This window comes from Vicugna pacos, chromosome 2 (genome assembly GCF_048564905.1).
Source record: "Vicugna pacos chromosome 2, VicPac4, whole genome shotgun sequence".
Classification (NCBI taxonomy): Eukaryota; Metazoa; Chordata; class Mammalia; order Artiodactyla; family Camelidae; genus Vicugna; species Vicugna pacos.
In genome coordinates, this window is record NC_132988.1 from 90,986,022 (window position 1) to 91,012,940 (window position 26,919).

The 26,919-nt window shown below is 41.7% G+C and overlaps 1 protein-coding gene across 2 annotated transcripts in view; it reads left to right on the forward strand.

Annotated features, from left to right (window-relative positions):
• The window catches only part of ATP8A1 (ATPase phospholipid transporting 8A1), a 215,409-nt gene that overhangs the window by 105,455 nt on the left and 83,035 nt on the right, over positions 1–26,919 (forward strand). For both annotated transcript variants that reach the window (XM_006209780.4, XM_072944648.1), the window contains exons 20-23: positions 3,368–3,452; positions 5,909–6,048; positions 19,777–19,915; positions 23,180–23,244. In XM_006209780.4, the coding sequence (XP_006209842.1) occupies positions 3,368–3,452; positions 5,909–6,048; positions 19,777–19,915; positions 23,180–23,244 (429 nt within the window). The remainder of the gene's footprint in view (positions 1–3,367; positions 3,453–5,908; positions 6,049–19,776; positions 19,916–23,179; positions 23,245–26,919) is intronic.

The following is a 26,919-nucleotide window of genomic DNA, read 5'->3' on the forward strand; positions in this document are numbered from 1 at the left end:
AGAAAATAGGCAGTATAAAATAGCAAGTCAAAGTGGTACACTGAACTGAATTCTTGATCTGAGACTGGTAGGTGTCCCAGGCCCTGGGTTTGGAATCAGGGAGCAATGTCTGCAGTTTGGTTGCTGTGGGACAGTGGGCACAAATAGTGCTTTCTGTAAAATGCAGATGGGAGCCAGCCTCCCGTCTTTTAAATCTCAGACAGTGGTGAGCTTCCTCGTCCAGGCAAGAGCTGAGGAAACTCATGCTAGCCCCTGCCAGGTGGTGCTGGGGGTGAGGGGGTGGGTACATAAAACCACTAGATTGATCTGGAATGCATGCAGAGAGGAGAGGGCAGGCTTAAAACTTGCAGACACATGAGGACATCTCATGCCAAAGAGGGAAGCAAGCAGCGCACAAACAACTGGAGCGTGGACTCGCCCCGGATGAGGTCATCTGTGTAGACTGTCCTGACAGAGGACGATCGGAGCTCGAGATAAAGAAACTACATTTCTTTTAGTCAAACAGAAATTGAGGGGAGGTGGGAATGGGGTACACGTAAGATAAATTAGGAATCATAATAAATTTAAGGAGAAAAAATCAGCAAATGAAATAAGCTCTAGATGGAGTTGAGTGGCTGGGGGTGGAGTTGGTGGATTGGAAGACAGTACTGAAGAGTTCGTCTAGAAAGTCCACACACACAGCTGGTGGCTGTGTGTGTGTGTGTATATGTTTATAGAGGACTTATTTTTCTAGCTTTTTTCCAGATTTTCAGCAATGGGGTTGTCTTGCTTTGTCAATTTTTAAATGGGAAAAAAAAAAGAAGTACACAATACACAACTTATGTCTGCCATAGTAGCCAATTTAGGAAAAGTTATTTACAAAAGTAAAAATTTAATGTATTCAAGAAAATAATCCTACTCTGCTATTTATATTCCAGAGGAGAAATTAGAAACTTGACTAATATACTTAATACTTCAGGGACCTTAGAGTGACTGAAAATTTCAAATTAAGTGCTTCCTAAATAAAATTCTGTGCCATATGCAAAAAAGACCACATCTGAAATTAGTTATTTCTAGCGGTTCACCACCGCATCAGAGACAAAAGTACAGATAATTCTGAACGGCACACAGAAACACAGGAAATGTTTGTCTATATTTAAACATAGTTGTGTCTAATGTCTTTAGCAAGCATTCCGTTCGCAGGGTCCCCAGCTTCATGGGCAGGTCAGTCTCAACTTGATGTTTAACCTGATAAGGTCAGATTCCTTGATGGTTAACTGGCTAATTTATTGCAAGATTATCTACATAATGTCAGTATCGATGGCAGTGCTTAAATCAGTAACTATGTAAGACGTTTTTTTCCTCCTTGCCCCCTTATCATTATGACCTTGCTTTTCATCGTGTAGTTGTTTTCTATTTGGCTGTGTTGTATAATGTGGTGTTCCATACAAGTGAAATTTGGGGGTGACTGAGAATGACATCAAGTGTTTTATTCATTTAACACGTATTTTTGAACACCTGCCATGAGCAAGGCACTGTAGGTGAGACAGAGCAGCACTGGGACTTCTGACTGAAGGATGAGTAGGGAAACAAAAGTTTTGAATGAAAACTTACTGAATACAAATCTTGATCATGAAGCTCTAGGCTCTTCACGTAGCTGGCTATGATCTGACTGTGCCATGCCCCTCCAGCAGCATCACCCAACCAAGATTTTCCACTTTTATCTTGCTGAGGGCTGAGACACTGCATCAGTAAACACGCTTAGGATTTTCCATAAAGGAAGACTCAGTAGGTTCTGGGCTTCATCCTAGGGGTTACATATGCTTTAGTTCCTATGAAGAAAGCTTTTTTGGTTTCTAACAATGTACCAAATACTTGATGTAGTCCTCTGAATAAATGAAAGTTACTTTGAGTGGGAAGGTATCTATATGCATGTATTTTTCACACGTAAGCATGGCCAGTTGTGCTTGTCATTTTGAAAACATACTATACGATTCAGGCAGGAGGCGTTTTCTGTCCCCTGCTTTTGGCAATACTGCAGAGGTTGAGAATTCCCCTAGTCTGAGCATCAGTTTCTTCCACTAGAATGCTTAACCACACTGCAGAATTTAATCTCCCTAGCCTTATTACTTACCACTTTTGTTTTTGTGACTTTAATTTTTTTTTAAGATTTTGTTAGTTTTAAAAGGGCCTGTTTTAACTTCATTGAAAATTTCATTAGCCTCTGAAAAAAAAATAGTTTGTAAGTTACACCTTTCATTCTCAGACAGGAACCATGAGGGGAAATTATTATTTCCTTTTGCTTTGCCCCCCCCTTCCCATTCCACCACTGAAAAATGAAAAGAAATTCATAATTGGGGCCTGGAATATTCCATCTGTTCTGAGGTCATGAAGTTCTTTTTCTCTCAAGGGTTCTAAATCATACTCCATTTAGTCTGCTTCCAAATCTCAGCCCAGAGACTGGGGACCCCAAAATGGGTAATACCACTGAGGAAGTAATTGCAGGTAAATGATTTATTTTTTCCTGCTCTAATAAAACCATGAAGGCCAAATGCTAAAATTCTTAAAACATTAAACTGGAGCCGCAGAACAGCCAAAGGAACAACAGGCAGTTTATAAAGGGGCAGCGACTAGAGAAGCACCGTGATGTGTAAAGTTAAAGCTGAAAGGGACTTGAAAGATAATCCGGTCATTTAATTTTACAGACTAAGTAAATTGAGTCTTGATGCTAAATGACACCGTCAGAAATATTCAACTGTAAGGCTGTGCTTGGTGCAAGATGCTCTCCGCTGTGCCCACCAGGCCACTCTGTGGATTTAGAGCTGTGTTTGCTCAGAGCTTGTTATTTTATGAGCATCAGTCCCGCCAAGCTGCCCCAACCCCTGAAAGCTCCAGTAGTGAGTGAGTGTGGGGCACATACCATGCTGCCCCTTAGAGCCTCCGTGCACGTTAGCATTTTGAAGGCTCTGAGAAGTATTGCAGCAAGGCGAGCTCTTTAACTTTGTTCAGCCCAGCATTCCCCATACGGTTTGAGTGCTGCACCATGTCTCCTTGTGACACCTCTGAACACTGCAGGGTCCTGCAGAATCTTCGGGGGTCAGGGGTAATCTTACAGCACATCGGAGCTAAGTGAGGTATTGACAGAGTATCAGTGGAGTAACTGCAAATTTATTCTGAAAGGAGAAAGATGAAAATATAAGACTAGAACCTTATTTCTTAGTGTCATAAGGGAAACTGTTATCAGGGGAAAATATTTTGTGCTTTCACACTAATGCTAAAAGTGATTTTTTTAAAATACTCATTTGCTGCTAATAATGTTGCCAACATCAATTTTATTAGACTCAGAATGCTTCGTTTAAGTGTATTATACCTTCTGTTTGTTTTCCAGGACACTGTGATTTATGACCGACTGGCAGAGACTTCAAAATACAAAGAAATTACCCTAAAACATTTAGAGCAGTTTGCTACAGAAGGTGAGTGTAATATGGTATTAAAATATGATTAGAATAAAAAGAAATCATATGCTACTAATATCTTACAGGATCATTGTTATTTTACTTAGAGATCCCTAAAGTAAGATTTAACAATAAATGTTGATAATTTAGATCCTGTTATATGCTGTTCCCACCCATTGTTTTTATTTTGTTTTCCTGTATTAAAATCTTGAGACATGTGGTCCCCACGTTTTGGGGGGTGTAGAGCCCATAGATTTGCTTTTTAGAATGGATACTATTTAAATATTTAATATCTTAATCAATGTAGAAAGAAAGAAACAAGAGTCAAATAACTGGATATTCTAATCTGAGTAAGAGGAGAAGAAATAAATAAACCTCTGTAACTATTTTTTTTACATTTTTTATTGATTCATAATCATTTTACAGTGTTGTGTCAAATTCCAGTGTTCAGCACAATTTTTCACTCATTCATGGATTAAGATCATTATTCGACTTAGTTTCAGCTCAAGATTTTTTGTTAAGCCCCTACCACATGCCAGGCTCTGTGTGAGGCCTGAGAACCCATGGTAAACACGCGTGGTCTCCATCCCACTGAAATACAGTCTAGGGAGCTGATCTGGATGGGATGAAAGGAAGTGAGGGTTGTTACACGTTAGGGTCAGTTACTACAGGAATTTACAGCCTTGTCTCCAAACTGAACAAAAGTGGCCAGTGCTGTATCGGAACCTCCCACCTAAGTTTTCACTCTTTCTGCTTCTGCCGGAACGGTTGCCGGAGGCACCACGCCTGACCTCTGATCAAATCCTTTCCCTCTTAATCCAAGCTGCAAAAAGATAGGAATTTTTTTTTAAAGCACTAGGCTTTGAAAAGCGGGAACATGAAGAACCTTCTTCCATTCCTCCTCCCAAAATGAAAGATCACGGAGACCCTCACGTTTACAGAGTTCAGACGCGGTGAGGCGTGACTCCTCCTGGGCTTGGCAGGTACCGCCGCCTCCCCAGCAAACAGCACAGGTTCCTGTTTTTGAGGCAGAGGAGGGTGAGGGGAGCCCCGTCCTCCTCTCTGGTTGTGATGATAAAGATGCTCCAGTTCCCAGACAGATCCCACTGGGCTGGGCCTCCGCCTCCACCCCATTCTCTCTGGCCCTGGCTGGATCAGCATGTGTACTCCATGTCTACTCCAGAGCGAGTCTCCAGCCAAGTTTCCAGAAGAGGAAAACATGTCCTGATAAGGCCCCAGAGATTTAAGCTCTACTCGCAGTGATCTGGCAGGAGACAACCCTCCTCCTTTCCTGGAAGGTGGAGTTCTCTGGCCCTTTATGTCTTGTGTTCTTCGCCCCCTTTTCTGACCTGGTCCCAGGTCACTAGCAGCCAGTTATCCTGAGGGCTGTGTGACCTTGAGCAAGGACATCGTCCTCTTGGGAACTTAGTTAACTGCGTTTATCACGGCTGGCCAGCGCTCTTGCCTCGCCCTTGTTTCCAGCCCATCAACTTTTGTCTGGCAGAGGGCAGCCTACAAGTGAGTTATAAAACCGACAGGCACCAAGCAATGGAAGCAGGTCACTTCTAACATCAGTTTGGTTGGTTTTCCCAGAGTGTTTCTCATGGATGTCTTTTTTTTGTTACTATCCCTCAATTCTTTAGACTCTTTTTACCATAAATTCACAGTAGTAAAAGCGCAGTAATAAATGCCACCACGTATCCCAGTAAGAGGAAGGTGGCTCTCCCAGTAGACCCCACTGGACTTCCTCTCTTCCTTCCTTCACAAGCATCTGTGAAGCCACTGTTATGAGCCAGTCACTGTGCGCAGTACTAGAGTTACAGGTATGAAGAACTCAGGGACCCTGTCGCCGGGAGCTTCAAGCTAATATGAGAGATCACAGGAGAAAACAATATGAAACATATTCCCACCTTGGCAGTGTTGAGGACTTCGCCTGTGGGGTCTGGGTGAGAAGAGGATGCTTCAAAGAGATGATTTGAAGAACTGAGTCTTAAAGTAGATGCAAGGCAGCCAGCAGAGGGGGAGCAGGAGAGGGTGGAATGGAGAAAAGGTGACCAGTTTGTGCAAAGACCCTTCTGTGGGAAGTGAGTGGTAGAGGATGAGGTTGAAAGCAGTTGCTGTGTGGTGATGGAGCCAGACTTTGGGGTTTGGATTTCATCCTGGGGAACGGTTGAAAGATTTCAAGCAAAGGAGTAACCTGATAAGATAGGATTTTAGAAAAGTTTCTCTAGGCGTGGAGGATGGAGTGAAAGAGCTGGGGATTAGAAGCCAGGTGCTAGTTTTAAAGGCTGGGGCATATTAACACATTTGACACTAAGCTTCTTCCTTCCAACTAGAATCAGGCTTCAGCGTATCGCTTACATTGAATTAGCGTTTTCAAAATGAGACTTTGTTAAATGAAAATAGAAGTGTCAGACTTCTGAATAAAACCTGAACTTAATGTTGTGGGGGGCGCGTGTGCCCCCTTTTTCCAGGGCTGAGAACTCTGTGTTTCGCCGTGGCTGAGATTTCAGAGAGCGACTTTCAAGAGTGGCGAGCAGTCTACCAGCGCGCGTCCACGTCTGTGCAGAACAGGCTGCTGAAACTGGAAGAGAGCTACGAGTTAATCGAAAAGGTACGTGGAAGACTGGCCCCTACAGAAAGCTCGTTCCCAGAGAACTTCAGTCTGAACTTACAAGCCAGTAAAATAAAAATCAAAATATCTTGACACGCTACAAACTGTTGAATCTTCTCCAATCTAAGCATTGAAAAATCTTAATACCGGTTAAAATTTTTGCTGGAAAGTCTCTGGAATTACTCTGTATAGGTCTTCAGTCTCATTGCAGTAACGGATCAAAGTTGGGCTAGTCTAGTAGTGTCCTTGTCAACGTCTTCTACTGCTTCTGCATTGTTGAGGATAGTCATGCCCCCTCCCCACACACAAGCATGCATGTGTACTTATAGTAATAAAGGTGTATAATATGTCATACAAAACAATATGAGAGGTACACAGCTTGTGTGACTCTGTAGCCCATAATAAAGAATATATAAGTGGACAGTCCAGGGCTTATACCTGGCCAGTCATTGTTCACTTAGATACATTATTTCTGCCACAAATATAAATATCCTCATTTTACTGATAAAGAAACCAAGGCTCTTCAGCCAAAAAGTGATGGATACCCTATGACTGATGCTGCACAAGCAGCGAGAAATCTTGCTTCCTGAATCAAGAGGAGCAAACATTTTTACATTGTACTTACCGTGTGCCAGATGCTGTTTGCAGCCTTTGAGTCTATTAACCTATTTAATCTTCACAGCATCCTTTTGAGGTAAGTACTGTTAATCATCCCAACCGTACAGATGAAGAAACCGAGGCACCAGAGAGGTTGAGTAATTTGGCTGAGATGGCTCAGCTCATAAGAGGGTGAGCCGAAGTTCTCCCTCTGGCTCCAGAGTTCACGCTGTTAGCCACTCAGGTGTGTTTATTCTAACCTTTAATTTTCCATTAAACGACTTCCTAGTTATATAATTCCTTCAACTCTCCTCGTGCCTGTAAGACAGAGTCAGGCTTGCCTGTGAGCTGCAGCGTACTTGATCTTGCCTTCGGGGAGTAAAGGCTGCTGTGTTTTCCCTTCTTCCTCTCTCTCTCGGTGTCCTTCTGGGTGCTTCCTGTCATGAGTGCTAGCCGCACCACTGCTGCCCCCCTGGGTTTTGTCCTCTGTCCTCTCCCCACATGCCTCCCCACCATGTGGTACCTGCTCCGGCTGTAGGGGCTCTTCTCTGCAGTGCGATTGCCACATGTGACCATAGACCCTGTGCTCCTGTCTCCTCAGTAGACTGAGATCACTTTAGAGGCTGGTGTGTTTCTCATCCCTCCCTTACATGTGAACTTATTTTTGCATCCTGCTGATTGCACAGAAGGCTTGGCATAGCGTGGATGGAACCTTCCAGCTTGATAACCACCCCACCCCCGCCGCCGCCACCAGCAATTTGAAATGTGCACACTCAGCTGGAGGAGACTTGTCATCAGTCAGCTCACTGAATTTCTCTCTTTTCTAACATAACGTATATATGATTATGCCTTGGGGTGCTGTGTGGTAAAATAAAATGACATTTTATTTATGAGGCCATGATCATAATCTCTCTCAGTATCTCCAACCAAAGTTATATGTTGTTCTGAAGCTCCGATGGTACTGATTTTTAATCTTTGGCTTCTCTTACATTTTTGAGAAGTCTAAAACAAAAATTTCCCTGTTAGAGATTTACTCTTTTTCTCCTGTCTCCTTTCCTACACAGCCTGAATATAATAATAATAGAATATTAATTCTAGCATTTACCCCATGGCAATGATAGAATTAATGTATAATAGCTGACAATAAAAATATTTTAAAATGGATTCTAACCATTAAATTTTGTTTCTACTTGAAGCGCACTATAGCAGCTCCCAGAGTTGAATGTTTAATGTACCAAACATTTTTACTGACTATCCTAGAGTTTATAGGTTCGATTTTATAAGTTTAGCAGTTGGTGTGTGTACGTGCGTGTGATACCTGTAACTAATTTTGACGTCTGTCTCTTAACTAAAACAGATGTTCATCCTTTCATCAGCAGATGGCGATCGTGAGTCGCACTGAAATTTAAATTGCCTGGGGAAATCCATTACATGTATATGTATATTTTTAGCTTACAGATACAGAAGCCTCCCTTACAACTGCCTCTTTACCTAAAATAAATGGAAAACAGAATTTGTAGCTAATTCCTCTACACTTTGTGATAAGCCATGCTCTCTTTTATTGAAAAATCAGGAAAATGAAGAGATTGGTTCCCCTGTTCAGCCAGCTTACTCCGAATAATGTCTGGTTTTTCTGTGTCCATCCCTACTTCTGAAACCATAGCTTCTTCCAGTTATTAACTTAATTAGCTTTCACTAGGTGGTTAATAGATGCGAGATATCAGGGATGCACAACCGAGTAAGGAATACTTGGCCGTGGCCCTCTGAGTCTCGTGGTCTGAACTAGCTCCTGCAGGAAACCTGGAGGGGTGACCCGCAAACTTGGTCCAAAGGAAGCTTTGGAGAGGTGGTAACTTTTGAAAGGAGCCTCAAAATACCATTTTACCAGTTAGAGAGGAGGGACCTCTTTAAAGAAAAAGAATAAGGCACAGTGACAAGGAGGGGGTCTCTGCAACTAAAAGCTGCTTTTCTGAAAAAGATCTTCCCAACTCTGATCATTTGAGGACTGTAGGGTTTTAATATGTCTGGAGCCAGGGTGAGATCTCTTCCCCCTTGGTCTGAGCTTCCACTCTTTGTTGAGATCAGCTGGGGTTAGCGTGCAGGAGGAGTTGGGGCTGACGGTTCTCACACATCCTAGTGAGGCAGGTGTCAACGTGTCAGAGCGCAGATTCTGCGGGTGTGTCACACTGGCTTTAAATTCTGCTGTCATAGTCCTGGGCTCATCCGTTTTGCCTTCTTTCTTGACCACGCTAAGTGAGCGTTGTTTATTACGTAATCTGTTTCTTGTGTGATTGGGATCTATTTTTATATAGATGTTGGTCTTAACTGTGTAAGATAGTGACTCAAACTGTGAGAGAGGTTTTCAGAGTAAAACCCATTTTCCAAACTTAATATTGCCTAAATATTTTATATATATATATATATATATATATATATATATATATATATATATAATATAAAAAAGCAGAGCTGCTCTGGTTAACAGTGGAAGGGTAGGAGAAGCCCCTACTGGACTCTCCCCTCCAACCCTGCCTTGCCCTCTCATGGTCCATGAGGAACCTCTAAGGGCCCTGGGGCTCCATGGAGCAATTGGAAAAACTAGACAATATTCCACCTGTGTGTGAAATTTTTGGAAAACATGCTTCTCAAAATTACTATAGATATCTTCCCTCCCCTTTCAACGAAAGTTCCGAACATCCTTGTGGTCACATACAAGGTATTTCTGGACACATATTTGAATTAATGATGCGAAATGCCATTGACATGTTAACGGTAGCACTACATTAGAGACATTCAAGATATGAAAGATTTGTAGAGCTTTTTCTGAAAATAATGTATTCTTAATATGTTATAAAATAAGTGAACATTTTATAATACGATTAAGGCTCCACTTTTAAACCCTGCTCTCTGTCTTATCCCTCCAGTGTTTGTTCAAACAAGTCATTCAGTTTTGGAAATTTAGTTAAAGCCCTGTTCCTCTGGGGGCTGTAACTCCTAGCCTAAGCTGAAAAAAATACCCAAATAGGCCAAGAACATCCAAGAAGATAATGACATCTGTCCCTTGGTGTAGTGCTTTGCTGCTCGACCCAGCACGTCTGAGACTAGAATGCCCTCCCTTCACCTCCAGGGCACACTGAAGGAGAGAGGATGCGGAAGGTTTGAAACAAGTGCTCCAGATAGGGTTATCCCTAGGGACAGTCAAATGAGAGGAGATAGGACTTTTACATCCATCTGTAAAATACCTTCAACATCTCTGCTACAAGGAGGTACAGTGTGGGCTCCAAACACTTGCATCCAGATGGTAAACTTTTAAGGATTTAAAAAAAATTAATTTTAATGCTATGAGTTGTGTCAGGATGTTCCTGAAACATCTTTTTTCTGTTAGTAAATAAAGGTCAAGGTGACATTTATTACCAGGAAGCCCAAGTCATTCAGGAATAAGAAGGCTCACATAGATAAAATGCAAAAGTTAAAATAAGAATCACATTAGGTACTTGAGGTGTCTTGACCTGTTTTGAGAAGGAGAATTGTAGCCTCTCTTGGGCTGTGTGGACAGTGACACCTCCTCGTCTCTCTTTGTCACCACTTGAGAGAAGTTACAGTTGTCTCATCCATACAGACAAGACACTTGCCCTGTCTTACCTGTAACCTCGTTCTTTTGAAAGATAGTGTGTTTGGACCTGCAATTTTAGACAAGGAAACCGCTTTCACTGTTGGTCTATGTTTTTTAAATATGAGGTTTATTTTTTAAATTAAGAATTTATTGATTTGTATTTGAGCAGGAAAAAGCTGCAAATAAGTAACAGAATAAGTATGAAGCTTTATCCTTCATTAGAAGTAGTTTCTCTGAAATTTCTCACCTTCTTTGATCTGCCACTTTCTATTTATTTTTAAGACACAAATTTTTTTGCTGCTGGGTTCCTTTGTAAATTAGTGGTGCAGAGGGCTCTGATCTTACTTATCAGGGAAGATTTTATAATTAAACCATGGTGTGAAATATAAAGGTATGCCTTCCTGGTAAATAGAGCTTTTGAAAAATTTTTGTATTTATTTGCCTCAATAGGAAAACACAATTATGTCTTTAGCATTGCATAAATTACCTTTTAATCATTTCTGATGTTAATAAAAGCAAATTATCTTGAGCATTGAGAATATAGAGAGATATGGTACCTGTCTAGATTGGGCAGTGATCAAAGCAGTATTTCTCTGGTGATAAAATTGTTCTTCTCTTCTTATTATGAGGCATAGATTGCAAAATATGCTTTTTAAAAAATGAAAACCAATACTTTTATCTATTAAAAAAATTTTTTAATAAATTACAGGTCAGAGAGGATCACATTTGAGCTTAAGAATAATCAGAAAGCTGTAATTTTGGCAGCATCTGGCTCCCCTTTGTATCCCTTTTGTTATGTTTCATGTATACACATTTTGTAATTCACAGCTAACATATACCCTCCGCTGGACTGAAGCTTCCTGAGAGCAGGGACTATTTTCATCATACGCTCTTTTAAGTCTCCAAGACCTGCCTGTGTGGCCTGTGTTCATCGCTGAAAACATACTCAATGAATAAATGAATCAATCAATCAGATGACTTATTCAGAGGCTGAATTTGCGCAGTGCTGGCTTAACGAAGCCTGCCTGCTGTCACCCACATGAGTCATGCTCTCTGTACCTCATGGACATCGATTTCAGATGCGTTGTCACTGAGGATTACTTTAAGGATGTGTTACAAAAAATAGCTAATGATTTTTAAAAAGGCATTCGTTAGAAATTTAGACTCGGTCATTTTAAAACCCTTTCTTGTACATGATTTAACATTTGACTGTGAGAAGCACTTGGCTGGAAAGATTCAACAGCGTTGGCCTGAGCACCTGTCAGGCTCTGCAGAGGGCTCTGGGGATGCAGCAGGGGAGGAGGCTGGGAAAACCCGTCTTCGCTTCAGTGCTGGGAGGTAAGGCAGTGAACTGGTACCTGGGAAAATGCCATTCCCGACACGGCCTAGTGCCCTGGGCCTGTGACAGGCGCTGAGATAGGACAGTGAGGTAGTGATCTTTTTTTTTAACCTTATTTCTGATTCCTTCATTTCTTGGATTTTTTAAAGACTTCCTGGATGTGGCATAATATAGATCAACCATCACGCTCGGTGTGACTAACAGCGCTCCAGCACCCTTCACAACATGTGGCAGCGAGCGGTCTAGAGAATTCCTAGAGAAATATAAGACTTAATGAAAAACAGGACTTTCTTGAACATTTATGACTGCCAAATGCACAGTCACTTCTGTATTAGAACTGAACGCTTTTTCAGATAAAACTACCCATTTCTATTCTTAGTAGCTGCCAATATCACTTTTCATTTGTACTAAAAACTGAAATGTACTAGATGAAAATTTACATGATGTACTGGTGATTTCGTGGTTTCAAATTCCAGTAGTTTCCTGTTTTACTGTTTGCTTTAAGAACATTTGCAGTCTGTCAGCTTCTCTACTGAGAAGTCCTGCCACTTTTTGAGCATTTTTACTAAGCTCCAAGTCCTCTGCTCCCTACCCTGAGCAGTTAGTGATAGTTTAGTTCAAGGGCCTCAAAAGTGAGGTACACAAAATGAACTGCTGGAGTGAGCAAGAAAATGGTATAACTTCAGTTTCTACCTCTGTTTTATCTCACCCTTTTTACAATTTGTTTTTGCATTTTTCAATGTATATAATTTATTAATACTTGCAAAGCAAATGTGTCATATAAAAAAATCTAGACAGTACCTATATCTTGGGTAGGAACTCAACGTTTTTTTCCTACCTTACTACGTCCAGATTAATAGCCTTATCTTGCTGATGTAGAAATTCTTGGGTAAGTTAAATTTTTTGCTGAAGGATCAGATTCAATCATTGGCAGAGCAGGGATTCAAATCCCAGTTCTGTCTTAATTCCAAATCCCGAGTTAATAATCCGTATGTTATTCTGCCAGCATGGTTTAGAAGAAAGCAGGAATGTATGCAAAATGTTGGCGACTTGAGAAATAAGATGTAGCTGCGTGTGTAGTTGAGTAATCATGAGATCTGCACTCTGGGTTGGGCGGCATCGCGTGTTCAGGACCTGCCTGCTTAGGGAACGAGGCAGCCTTGGTGTACCCTTTTGAGTCTTGTTGAAAGTGCTTAATGTGCCCTTAGATCTCTGATCACATGCTTCTCCTTCCTGGCGGATAGATCCCTTATTACAAATGCTCCGCCGTAGACTCCCACCCTGGGTATTGCTGTCTTCTGACTCAGATAAGATGGATGTGTTGTTTTTGCAGGCTACACCCAACTGCCTCTCGAATCCTGATTCTTTTCAGCTGGGTGTATGAATTCTGACCTTATCTGGCAAGCCTTTGGCTGTGTGAGAGTTCAAATGTGATTTCTGTGGTTCGAAAACCAACCAAGTTAAAGCCTATTTCTTGGCCTTGGGAAAATTAATGGGTTGCGTGGTTGCTCCAGAAGCAGGCCAGTGAGCCATTCCAGGTTTGGTGCTCTGATCTTAGTGTGCTCTAGCCTGGCGTAAACTGAACAGGAAGAGGTACGAGATTCTCTCCTTCTAAATCAAACCCCCGGGTTGTGGACAAATAGATGCTGAGAAGCACAAGAGTGAAGATGTCAGTGGAAGGCAGAACAGAGGGGAGCCCGGCAGCCTATGAGAGCCAGTGCTGTGGAATGACCCTGAGAATCCCAAGGCCACCAGGGCCTCTGTGTTCCAGGGCCACCATATTCTAAACAAAAGAGGGTGATGGCTGCCGGCACCTCCTGACTGCTCTTGCACCCTCCATTCTTTCCAGTCCATCCCCAGTCAGCCACCAGTCAACTTTCTGCAACGTATATCCGATCCTGTCGCTCCCCTTCTAAGATTCTTCCCCAGATGCCCTTTGCCTTTGGAATCCTCAACGTGAAGCAGTCCTTTCAGTTTCCATTCCCTGCTGGCTTCTCCGGGCTCATCAGTTTCCCAGCTTACTACTCAAAGTTTGGGATGACTGATCCAATTTCATCCTCAGAACAACCCTATTAAATTAGTAGTGTTTAAATCACCTCACACCGCGCTTCATTTTATTGGTTCCATATTGACTAAATGGCAACTTCTCAAACACAATATGCTTTCACATACCTCTGTCTTTGCACATGTGATTTCCTCTGTTTGGAATTTCTTCCCCCATCCCTCCCCACCTCTCCCTAGTGCTTCACTAACTCTTAATTCTTCATTTAGTATTTAAGGTCAAATGTTAACTCATGTTGGATGGGGTTTTTTTGAGCCACCCAGACTAAGAAAATACTTACTTCCTGTGTTTATCTTTTGTACTCACAGAAGATTTTGTGCTTACTTTTAAGGTAGGATACAGCACACAGCAATGCGATTGTTTGGGGAGGCCAGCGTTTCTCTCCGGGGGGTAGTCCTGTATTGCAATTAAGAGGCTTTGTCTGTAATTTGGGATGGGAGAGAGAACTGGGGCCAGAGGACCAAAGGCCAGGCTAGGAAAGAAGGGCAGGAGCTGACCAAGGAAATATCAAGAGTAATCAGTCAGGGTGGAGCCCGGTGCAGGGACAGGCTGCTCAGAAGTATTCTGCCTCAGGTGTCTGCAGACCCCAGCACAAGAACCGCAGTCACCCACCACCTACTTTTGTAAATAAAGTTTTATTGGAACACAGCTCCGTCCATTTGTTTACAGATTGTCCTTGGCTATTTGCATGCTGCAACCGCAGACCTGAGTAATTGCAGCAGAGAGTGTACCACCCTCAAACCCTGAAATATTTACCACCTGTCCCTTTACAGGAAAGGTTTGTCATCCTTGCTCACGTCAAGCAGTTAGGTCCTCAAACCAGGAGGCGCCAGTACAAATTTCCAGGCTTCACCTCAGACCTACTCAGAGAAGGGCCCACCGGTCTGTGTGGGACAAGCGCTTCAGGTAAACATGAAGACCACCGCTCTCCACTCTTGGCCCTGTGGCTAATTACCTGGGGCTTGATGACAGCCAGGCTGCCAGGGTCCAGGAGAAACAGATACCAACAAAAGGCAAGGGAGTACAGGCAGAAAACAAGGCAGGGAGGAATCCAAAGGATGGATTCTAAAATGCAAGCTCACATGTGCTCTTGGAAAGGGGCCAGTCCCAGGTGTGAGTCTGGGGCTCGCAGGTGGAAACAGGAGGCAGGTACACCTGGCAGGAGTGCCTCAGGACTGAGGCTGAGACTCATTCATAGAAACAGAATATTCCTGAAAACAGAGACAAGTATTTCAAACCCTGATGATTTGCATAAAATTCTAACTTTCTTTGAATCGCGGTTTCACTTCCCACTCACTGCCTTGGGGTGTGTATTGATTCTTGGTGTTCTGTTCTTACCATCCTAGCTCAGCTGTACCCCGATTTGACCTTACATAATTTACTCAACCTCCCCAAAGCTATGAACTGAACGAATCGATGTGAAGCCCTTAGCAGTATCTGGTATTTCTCAGCTAAGGAAATACTTCTTCATCTTCCTAGTCACAATCTTATTTCATGTTGAAATAAAGGTTACCAAATGTTACTAGTATTTATCCATATTCACTCCAGTGACAAAACTTTATTTACCAGTATTATTTCTTTCATTTGTCTTTAAAGAAAGTTCTGCCAAATAGTCCATGTTGTAATCTGGAGCCCAGTTGGCATGACTTTGATTATTATGCTTTTTCTCATTTAGGAATACATCACAAACTTTTTAAAAATACGGAATAATCTGAGTCCAGACAAATTATTTGCTAATACACAGATATGATATTTTGAGGTTCTGTTATTTAGCATGTACATGTATTGAGAAAAAACAATTTCTAAATCTGTCATAATTCATTTTACCATGCAGGTTTTGAATACAGGAAGCTTTTTATCTTCACTAGGGTAGAAATTTAATATATATCCCTTTTTTAAAAGCTCTACATACATTATGAATATCTAAAAGAGAAAAAAAAGATTATTGAGGGCTTTACTAGGTAAATATTATTCCATGATTTTTTAGTGATAACTAAATCTACATTATGTCAAAGAGCCATCAACTGAAACCTTTATAACTTTTGGCACAGTGACATTTTGAAAGTAAAATTAGTGTTGGAAGGTTTTTTTTTTTCTTTTAATTCCATAAATACCATGGGAATTTTATCCCATTTCAACACTTGCTGACTATGTAATTCCCACAGTGGCCATTAGTGGCCATCTGTGTAAGGTAATACATGTTTGGGATGAAATTGATTACAGCCTGAACGCTCGTGTTATGATCAGGAAAAGCACGCAAAGTTCAAATCTTTTTTCCTAACGATCATTATGTAGCTAAAGATATTAATTTCCAGAGGCAGAACAGCCTATCACTCAAGATCTAATCTCACAATAAATGACACCAGGCCCAGAGGAAAGGAGGCTGGGGAGCCGTGCACTACAATTAGTAAGTGCTGTGCTGGAGGAGCTCCTGGGATAAAGGGGGAATTAACAGGCTTGCAAACACACCTTTTTCTTTCGTAGGCATCAAAGCAGACCCACTGCAATTTTGCCAAATATTCAGAAACATTTCACTACCGTTTTTAGAAATTCCTGTTATCCTAGTCACCAACACACTCCAAGTTAACCTCCTTGTAACTTTTCTCAGCATACACATTGCTGGCCCTGCCTCGTTGGTATTTTATATTGTTTATGCCCAGTTTAGAAAACGTTTCCTTTTTACCTGTGCAAAACCAGGTGTTTCCCTTCTTTCAGATATGCTTTCAGTGTGATCTCCCCAGTGCAGTCATTTTATTTTTATTAGATTTCTGCAGGGTAGTGTATACCCTCATGCTTACCCAGCACATTCATCCCCAAAGAGTGAAACTAGAACATATACCAATATATTTGTTTATCCGTTTTTAATTAGTGTATTCATAACTTGGCTCTCATATTATCTGGTTACCCTAGGGTTTTGTGAAACTTAATTACAAAAAAATAACTTTTTGGTTTAAAAACTTTGAGAGCTTGGATGACTGAACTACCCTCATGGTCATTTAAAATCTTATTATGCCTTCTGTAGAGTAGCTAACAGTTGAACACAGCTATATTCTGACCTTCCCCGGGACGTCGGCCAGAATGATTTAGCTGCTGATGTCCTGAGAGGAACTGGAAGGACTGGTAACAGCGTGGTCTCAGCCTGAGACGCAGCAGTTGTGATGCTGGCACCACTGATGCTGAGCTGCTCTTCCTTCTCATTCTTGAGCTTCTTGATGATGATCATTCATCGGGTTTTGATAGATTTCAAATCTGCTTCCCATTAAAGAGAATAAAATAACGCCATCTTTTTAAAGAAGGAAATTTGCCTTCCTGTCTTATATACTAAGAAATCATGCATCAAGCGTATCTAATAGCTGTAGAAGTTATTTGAATGTGCTGAAGAGAAAATGGTCTAGAATATTTTATAGCATTTGGATTTTTTTTTTTTTTTTGGTCATTCACCCACTCAGCAAATATACCCAACGCTGACTGTCAGTATTCTGGAGATGCAATATAAAGGTGAACAAGATATGGTCCCTACTTTTTTTTTCCCAGCTTAAAATTGCACTGTATTTATAGGTGGTCAGAGACCAGAGACTCCTCAGAGCCCTAACTTAGCCTCACCCCAGAATCTGATGCGGTGCATCTCGTCTCACAGGGCCTTCCTTGCATCAGCACTTAGTGCCAAGGCCAGCATTCTTACAAGAAATATGCCCCAGTCTGGGGCCCTTCACCGCCCCCCAGGCCAAATAGGGACATAAGTCTACATCCAGAATAGGAGCTGCATTTGTTCCTTCGTCCTCCTACTTACTACTTAAGTAGAGAAGTACTTACATAGAAAAGTCAGCACTAGCCCTTGATACACTGTTGCCAACTGAATTTACTTCAGCCGACATTTATGGGCCAGAGACTGGGAGTTGAGCATGGTACTGGGCACCATCAGGGACAGAGAGGGACACATGGCATGGGCAGTACAGAGGATCCTGGTCCAAGCCCTGCCCTTCCATGATCTACCAAGTTATGTCCCTGTGACAAATCATTGCTCCTTTCTGGGCTTCTGTCTCCTTGTTTGTGAAACAAGGAGCCTGGAGATACGGTCCCTACTTTGGAACAAAAACTACCAGAGTCATACATTTAAATATCCAATCTTAATATGATAAATTAAGAAGTGTAAAGATGAGCAAAGTTCTGTCAGAACACAGCAGAGGGGAAAACTTCAAAGAAGTGGTAGCTTTTGAGTTTGGACATACAGGACGAGCCGGGCTTCCCCATGCAGGACAGTAGTGGGGCTGTGTGTGTGTCTCTGTGCAGGTACCTGCACATGTAAGCACTTGCTGCAGGTACATACAAGCACTGATGCACACGCATGCCCGCCTCTATGTAAGCCTTGTGCCAGAGGCTGTGGGCTGGCCAGTTAATACCTATTCCCATCCCCGTCCCAACTTGCCACCTCCACGAGGGAGGCTGGAAAAGATAAATACCAATAGTTAGGGATGGATGGCCGTGTAACACCATCTGGCCAGTTGCAGTGTTTGGAAATATGTTTTTAGAAACCCTTTTGCTTTTCAAGTAAGAGATGGATACAGTTGGTTTTACCGCCTTTGTCTCTTAAGTGTGGCTGTTATCATTATTGCTGCAACAGCCACCTTGAGGCATTGAGAGAGGTCTGGAGAATGAGTTGAAATATGGTCAAGCCAACAATCTTATACCCACAACTACCCACTTCAGTACTAATTATATACAAAATACGGAATTTATTTAATTAATAAATATTCTTTAAATAATTTATTTAAGGCAGCTTTAGTCTGATTTTTCTATTTATAGTCAAAAACATTCCTAAGTAATACACATCAACTATACACACTCACTCTTACACGTTTGTGTATGTATTTAACTTTATCTTCCATGCCCACCAAGACTTGGGACTACTTTTAGACTTGCATTTTGGTGAAAAGTAAATAAGACTTAATATTAGAGAAAAGATAGAAAGTGGAATGATTTCTTTGTTGCTTTCTTTGTTATTACAAAGCCAAACACTAACCACAGCATTTATTTCCCTTTTATCTATTCTGTCCTTGTCTGGTATTTTAAACAAAAATGAAGTGGAGAAAGGAGAAAATGGTTGAGAAGAGTAACACCGGAAGTAGATCACACTGGAGGTTAGGTTATGGGGAAACAGGCTAAGACTGAGAATCAGTTGGTTGTGGCTTGCAGAACACAGTTGGGAAGGGTACCCAGCGAGTGACAATGCCTGGTAACAGGCTGGAAAGAAAGATTTCAATCCATCACTGGTCCTTCATCGCACATTCTTCTGTGTTTAAGACCAAAAACACCGTTACCTGTTTCCATTTGGCAAACCAGGTTTCCCTAACTGCCAAGAGATTGTTCTCTTTATTTCCCTCCATTTAGGAAGATGAGAGAAGAAGCCATTCTTCTTTGTGAGAGATTAGAACAGCTTTCCACAGAGTGTTTTGGTTGTGTTTGGTCTCGTATGAAAAATACCATCTAATGAGCAAGAGGTCTTTAATGGACTCTGACCTTCTACTAACTAACATGGAACCACGTGAAAAACACAGCCTGTTCTTTCTTACAGCGACTAATACTTTTATTGCTCCTGTCTTCATTCTTTCTGATTGTATATTGTGTCTACATTTCCTGCTGCAGCATCGGATTACAAGTTAATAGTGTCAGCATCTAACCTTACTCTTTTTTGAGCAGGTCAACTAGATTGCTTCTTCACTCCGGTGATCTTCCATAGTTTTTGTTTTTCTTTGTTCTTAGCCTCTGCCTGCTTCTTTTTAACTGCTTTTGATTTCCCCTTTCTGTGTGTGTGTGTGTGTGTGTGTGTGTGTGTGTGTGTGTGTGTGTGTGTGTTTAGAATCAGTTCCTTACCTCAGGGAGAGGAGTGAGGTAAGACAGGTAATTCAGGGAGCCTCAGTCTCCTGCCAAAAGTACTGCATGAAAGTCAAGGGTCCTTTAGAGAGACAACTCAATGGGAGAGATGGAATTTACACTAAATCCATGAATTATCACTTAGTCTCAGATTTTAAAACATGTACACGCTTCAATTTTTTGTTCTGGAAGAATCTAAACTGTTTTTATTTTTTCTTCTCAAAATTTTTCACTCTTTTTCTCCAGAATCTTCAGCTACTTGGAGCTACAGCCATTGAGGATAAATTACAAGATCAAGTGCCTGAAACCATAGAAACTCTAATGAAAGCCGACATCAAAATCTGGATCCTTACGGGAGACAAGCAGGAAACGGCCATTAACATTGGTAACTCACCCAACTTAAACTTTAAATGGTGCTTTCTAACCTGTTGATATATTTTAGAAGATAGATTTGAAATATTTCAAGATTTGAAAGATGTGTTACTCTGAGATCTCCGTATTTGTGGTGTCATTGGGCTTCTCTGTCTGCTTGTGGCCCCGATGGCCCTTTAAAGTTGCAGCGACTGTATTTGCAGCCAGACTTCAGCTCTTGCAGCCCATAATGCCCTCCCTCACCTTTGTGTGTCTGCCTGCTCCCACCTTGCATCCGTAATTGACACAGGCAGATAACCTTTCTGCAGTTGTCTGGGAAAGTCTGGAGACCGGGGTTATGGCAGGCTTGTACACTGACATTAGTTTATGTGAAAGGTCATTTCTGAGATAGGAAGTAAGATTTTTGCCAGTTTTCGTCCATCCTACAGTTAATTCCAGTTTTGCAGAAAGAGGTGGTATGAGTCAGCGTGGGCTGACGTAACAGAGCACCACAGATTAGATGGCTTACATGACAGCAAGTAATTTTCTCACAGTCCTGGAGGCTGGAAGTTCAAATCAAGATGTCAGCAGATTGGTTTCTCCTGAGGCCACTCTTCCGAGCTTGCAGATGGCCGCCTCTCTCTGTGTCCTTGCCTGGCCTTTCCTCTGTGAATACTCTCAGAGCATCCAGTGTCTCTTCCTCTTCTTAGAAAGACACTAGTCCTGCTGTATCAGGGCCACCCTTGGGACCACTTTTAACTTTGGTGAACTCCTTAAAGGCCTTGTCTCTAAATCCCTTCATGTTGGGGGCAGGGCTTCAACACATGAATGAGGAAATAGGGACATAGTTCGGTCTGTACCCTACGAGAAAGTTAATATTTGCTGTTGGAGGCCTGAAGTACCAATAATATGCTGGAAAAATACCACCTTTTTTCCCCCTCCAAATTCAGTAATAACATGTTGCCTGAGCACCGTGAATCCATTATCCAGAGGATAATGGATAATCCTGGATAATACTGATGATATGAATTCCATACAAAACTCTCCCCAAATGGAAGAAACCATTTCAGGGGTATTCACAACATAAACCACATTTTTAGAAGGTCATTAAGTGGCATTTATCTAAAACACATTAAACTAATACTCCTTTTAGGAATGTAGCTAATCACAGTATTTTGTGGTAAATACTGTATTTATAAATACAGTATTTGTATTAAATAGTAAAATACTCTAAATTGATAGTAAATTGAGGAAAATTGATTTTTAAAAGAAAGCTAAGTAGTAGAAGTTTAAGTCTACAGGCCACACAAGTTGTTAATTTGGATTATAAAAATCATCACTGGTGTTAGAGGCAACATGGAAGGAAGATGTACAGGATGAAGAGTTGTTTAGATACAGGAGACCTGGGGACACAGATATGACCCAGCAGCATGACTGCAGGTGGAGGGAGAGGGTATGTGGGAAAGTAAACTGCTCTCCAGGTAGGTCCAGACTTGTAGCCGTGATGAAAGTTCCCATGAAAAGGACAGGATGGTGGTGGTTTCTGGCAACATGCAACTTTTAGATTCTTGGGCCATAATTGTTCCTAGAGGAGGAAAGGTGAGATTCATTCATTCATTCAGCAAACTGATGGTGTGTATGGTGCCAGGTGTCAGTTAAAAACAAGGAACAAAACATATTGGAATCTCTGCCCTCGTGGAGCTAAGATCCTAGTCAGGGAAACAGACGGTAAAAGTGAATGAGAAAAACACAGAGTATCTTCGATGGCAATAATGGCTCTAAAGAAAAAGAAAGCAGGCAAGGGGAAATAGGGCGTGGCACAGAGGGGTTCAGTTCTACAGCAGGAGGTCAGGAAGAACCACCTGAGAGGGGAGGGGGCTTGTCCATCAGATGATTAGGGAAAGCTGTCTTCTGTCCTAGAGAAAAGAGCAGAAATGCACAGGGCGAGGGTGGGAGGAGAGATCAGCTGCGTAACGGAGCCCAGGTTGGTTGGGGCCTCCCAGACCTGTGCAGACTCGGTGTTTACTCTAAGTGAGGTGGGAAACCACTGAATGGTATTGAACTAAGCAGAAGAAAAACTTGATCTGACTTTCCTGTTTAAAAAAAAAAAAAAAGCAAAAAAACTGCATGTATGAATCTGGCTGCTAGACTGAGAGTGGACTCAAAGGGAAGCAAGTGTTGAATCAGGAAAGCCAGAGGCTATTCTGTGAATCCAGGTGAGATGTGGTGGTGGCTTGGACCTGGTGGTAACAGTAGAAGTAAGAATTAGTTGAGTTCTGCATGTATTTTGAGGGTAGAGCCAACAGGATTGATTGATTGATAGACTAAATGTTGGGTATGAGAGACAGAAAGGATTCAAGGGCAGCTTCAAAGTCTTTTAGCCTCAGCCACTGAAGGATGGAGTTGCCATTAACCAAAATGAGGAAGACTAGAGGAGGAGTGGGGTTTCTAGGGGGAGGGCAGAAGCCTGGTTTCAGATGTGTTAAGTCTGAGATGCCTATTTTATACCTGAGTGTCTGTTGTTAAATGGATGCTGGCATGTGAGTCTAGAGTTGAGGAGAGAGGTCTGAATGGGAGAGATGAGTACTAGAATGGTCAGCATTTAGATGGTATTTAAAAGCATGGGAAGGAATGAGATCACAAAGGGAGTGAGTGTAGATGGTATTGTTTTAAATGTGAGATGGGCCAGCGGGGTTGCCTGGTTTTCTACAGCCACGTTCAGCTCTAGGTGGACAGGTGCAGAGTAGGCAGAGTTGGTTTAATCAGCAAGTGGTTTTGCTCTTCAGCAAGTGCAGCAAAGCAGGAGAGGGCAGGAGAGAAGAGGTTGTCATAAAAGTCCAAGGGCAGGAGATAGGGGTGAGATCGGTGGTCCAAGAGATGACCAGACAACCACCCTGCCCCTTTCTCCCAAAAGCACCACTGGCCCATCTTCTGCTCTTCATGTTGGTCATCATGAGGGATATTCCATCCACATTTATCAGTTTTCAGGACATTGAGAATCATTACCCATCTCTTTCCGTATTGGTTTATCAAGACAGTCTTAGAAAGGCAGGTGAGGTCCTTGTATCTTATCCCTTTTACAACCAGCAAGAGTATTTCTTTTTTAAACTTCCTGCAAACCAGGAAAACAGCTGACTGCCATCACTCCTTAAAAAAATTAATAAATAAAATTTTAATTTTATCAAATAAAATGGGTAAAATTAAATAAAATTTAGACTTTTTAGTATTATTACTTTAACTTTTTCACCTCTTCTCTCTAGAGAAATTAATTATATCAATTTACTCTGTTTGGACATAGGACATTCCTGCAAACTTTTGAGGAAGAACATGGGAATGATTGTTATAAATGAAGGCTCTCTTGATGTAAGTAAGATGATCTTTTATTAAAAAAATTTAAGATCTTTAATAACTTAATTATCTTATAGTATTTTATTTTATATTCAGATAGCTGTGGAGTATTTTTTTTTTCCTGAGGTTAAAAATATCTTATTACTATTGTTCTGCTGGAACATAATCTGTACTATTTTGAACCCTTAATGTAAATAGATTTTAGCTTTGTATCTGTGACAGCTCAAAGAAATTGCTACATGATTTGCTTAATGTTGTGAAACAGAAAAGCTGCTTTACAAAAGCATTATGTCAGGAGGTTACTGAGTGACTGCAACTTATTTGTATCTACCTGAGCATTTTATATAATAAGCATTTAATCACTGCATTAGCTTTCATTGTTAATATTTTGCTTCTTTAAAAAAAAATGTTTAAACTATTGAGTGACACCATGTAACCAATAGTAGAGTTGTTGTTGTTGTTGTTTGAATATCCTAACTTTTGGGCTGAAATATAAATTCCTAGGATGTCTTTTTTTCATGACTGTGATCACATGATACTATATCTGGGAAAGGGGGAAAGATTTGTTAGGAGTATAGTGTAAAATAAAAGTTAACCAAAAAAATGTAGATCAAATGACCTGCAAATATTCTAAAGGAAAGGTGACTATGTGTAATTTAAGGTGGAAGACAGAACGGGAGAGGTGATGATACAGCTGCTTGAAATAGTCATTGTGACGCAAAGAGCAGCCCAGAGAAAACCTGATAATTAGAGATGTTGGAGAAACCGAGAGGCCAGCTCTCTGGAAGGCGTGATGCAGAGGCCAGTGTTCAGAAGTTGGATATAAGATGGGAATTAAATGTAAGAAGTATTTGGCTTCTGATTTTCAAATTGGAATGATGATCTCTTCACTATTTGTCCTTAAAGCAATCCGTGTGACATTCTTCCCTTTCTTGTGACATCTTTGAGCACCTTGTAGTCTGAAGAGCAATGTACGCTTTTGCAATCGTGAGGGTTGTTTATATCTTGAATTATTGGAGAAGTGCTTTTTGTGAACCAAGCTTTAATCCTAAAAACAAAAACAAACAAACAAAAAGCCAGCCTTCCAAATGCTTAAAAATAATTAGGGAAGTAAAATGTATTCAAGTATCAGTACGAAATAGACACATAAATAAGGTAGGTAGCATGCTGTGAACGTATCGTGACGTTTAAGGAACTATATGCAACTGTGAAAATATCCTGAAGTTAAGGAACTATGCACAAAGTAAGTGGCATTTAGTTACACAGAGGTGAGTAAGGGAAACAGGCAGAAAGTTACTGCAAGTAAGTGCAAGGCTTATTGGGGGCATGAAAGAGGAACATTAAAACTGAACACAAGGGTATAATTTTTAAGTGTGTTTTGTTTGGATGCATATAGACACAGAATGTAAAATTTTAAAGTTACAAAAAGGGAACGCATAGGTGGTAAAAAATGACCCTCCCACCTCCTGTATACCCAAGCTACCAGTTTCCCTCTCTAGGGACAGCCACTGGTTCCAGTCTTGTGTGTGCATCCATAGATATTCTGCCATATCTGAGGGGTACGTGTGCACATCTGTGGACACGTTCTTTGTTGTTAAACAGAAATTACAGCATGCTGTCCACACTGCTTTATACTGTACTGTGCTTTTCTCACTTACTATATCTTAGCCATTGTTTTGTAATGGTATATATGAAGCTACATAATTCATCTTAATGGTGGCACAGTATTTATAAGGCACCAGTAAAGAAATGACAGAGGGGGTTAACACTGGAAAGGTGACTCAGGTCAACTGTGGAGAAAGCTGGGTCAGGTTTGAGAATTTGCCTCCATAGGCCAGGGGAGCAAGAGGTGTGAAGCATAGAAGCCGTTGTCCATAGGCAAGTTGGAGGGATGGGGAGGCATGGGGTGCAGGCACGGGACAAGGATAAGAGTTAAGATGGAGGAAATGGGGGCACCAGTGCCAGCGATGTGGTGTGACATTCAGGGAGACCAATCCCAGGGGTCCCTGGAGAAGGAGCCATCAGAGGGGGTTCCAGAGCTGGGTTCCAGTTGCTCACCATGTTTCAGAAACCTTAGCGTTGTAAGCACCTGCATAACCCCTGCAGCCCGTTAGGCCCTTGTCAGCGTCCTGGGTACAGGTGGTGCGCGGGTGTCTGACACTCGAGGGAAATCAGAAGTGGGGCCAGTGACGCTGAGGCAGAAGCACGGCAAGTCGCGTGTGATTTGATGTGTGATCCTTGCATCAGTATCCAGGCTTCCACCTTGTGTAGGCTGTGCTGGCATTGCTTCTTTTGTTTTCATCAGTTTCATTGTTTCTCTCCCACTCTTGGATAAACACATTTCTTGATTTTAAGTATCAAGTGATGTAAATAGTAATGTATCAAATGAAAAGAGAAAACCGAAATGCCCAGGATGTTCTATGTAGTGAATCATGTGTTGTTAAGACAGCGGCAATTATATTCATTTTGAAGTTTCCAAGATGGTAACGCAGAAGCAATAAACACCTCAAGGATACTTGCTCTACTTGTTTCTACAGGAGCAAACACAAGAGTCTCAAGGGAATAGTTTCAATGCATGCAGGGACCCCATCTGACTGTTGTGGTTTGCCATTCTCTCTCACTCCCACATGGTTAGTACTCCATAAATGCTTGAGAAGTGAGGCACTGAATTATTTTTAATTAAGAGTTTCCTTTAAAAAAAAAAGTTTAAATTTGGCAGTAGTCAATCACATCTGATAAAAAGCAAAGTGATTAGAAATGTCCTTAGCAATTCATTCGCCGGTTGGGTGTAGAAGGTCACAGGCAGCCCCTGGGGCTGAACGCGTTAACTGATTCGTCCAGCTCCAGACTGCCACGGGTCGTCTTGCTGTCTGCAGAAGGTTTTCTCCCAGGGAGTTAAGTGGTGACTTTACAGCTCTGGCCGCCTGGGGTCGGATCTGCTGTGGGGAACTCATTTGCTGCCCCACAGGGAAGGAAACATCACGTTGCATCATAGCTCCTTCAGATCTTGTGTCCTGCAACCCAAGCCTGAGATTTCAGGCAAATCATTAGAATGACTGTGGGTAAATCTTTTTTTTTTTCATTGCCATGGAAAAAAGGAGCATCCTATGTATTTACATTGTACTGATAATAATTAAAAATGGGATTACCCTTCCATCAGCACAGAGTCATTAACATCTAGGTAATAAACTTAGATACATAGCGTCGTAGGGAATCATATAATAGGAAATAAATTGTGGATGTGTAAATTATTGTCAAGTGACAATTTTAATGAATGTACTCAGATTACTTGTGTGATAGCAGTGGTTAAGGGCACAGTTTGGCTCTACCTGGATGGGGGACCCTGAGCAAACTGATATGAGAAGACTTCTCTGAGCTGCTTTTGCTGCCTGTAAAGTGAGGCTAATGTTCCCTCTTGGCATTGGTATGGTTAGCCAGGGCATGGCACGTATAAAATGGAGATGTTGCGAGATTTTGTAGGAAAATGGTCTATGTAGAGGTCTCACTCTGCAGTTGTAATTCAGAAATCCAACGGGCTTTTCTGCCTCCAGCTTTTCTGTTCCCAGCTTCTTTCATAGCCCGAGCAGCCTCCCCTGCCCACTGATGCCTGAGAGCAACGCCGGGTGTCCTCACCCAGTTACCTGCCCAGCCATTGCCAGGTGTTGACAGTGTCCACAAAGGAGTTTCTTA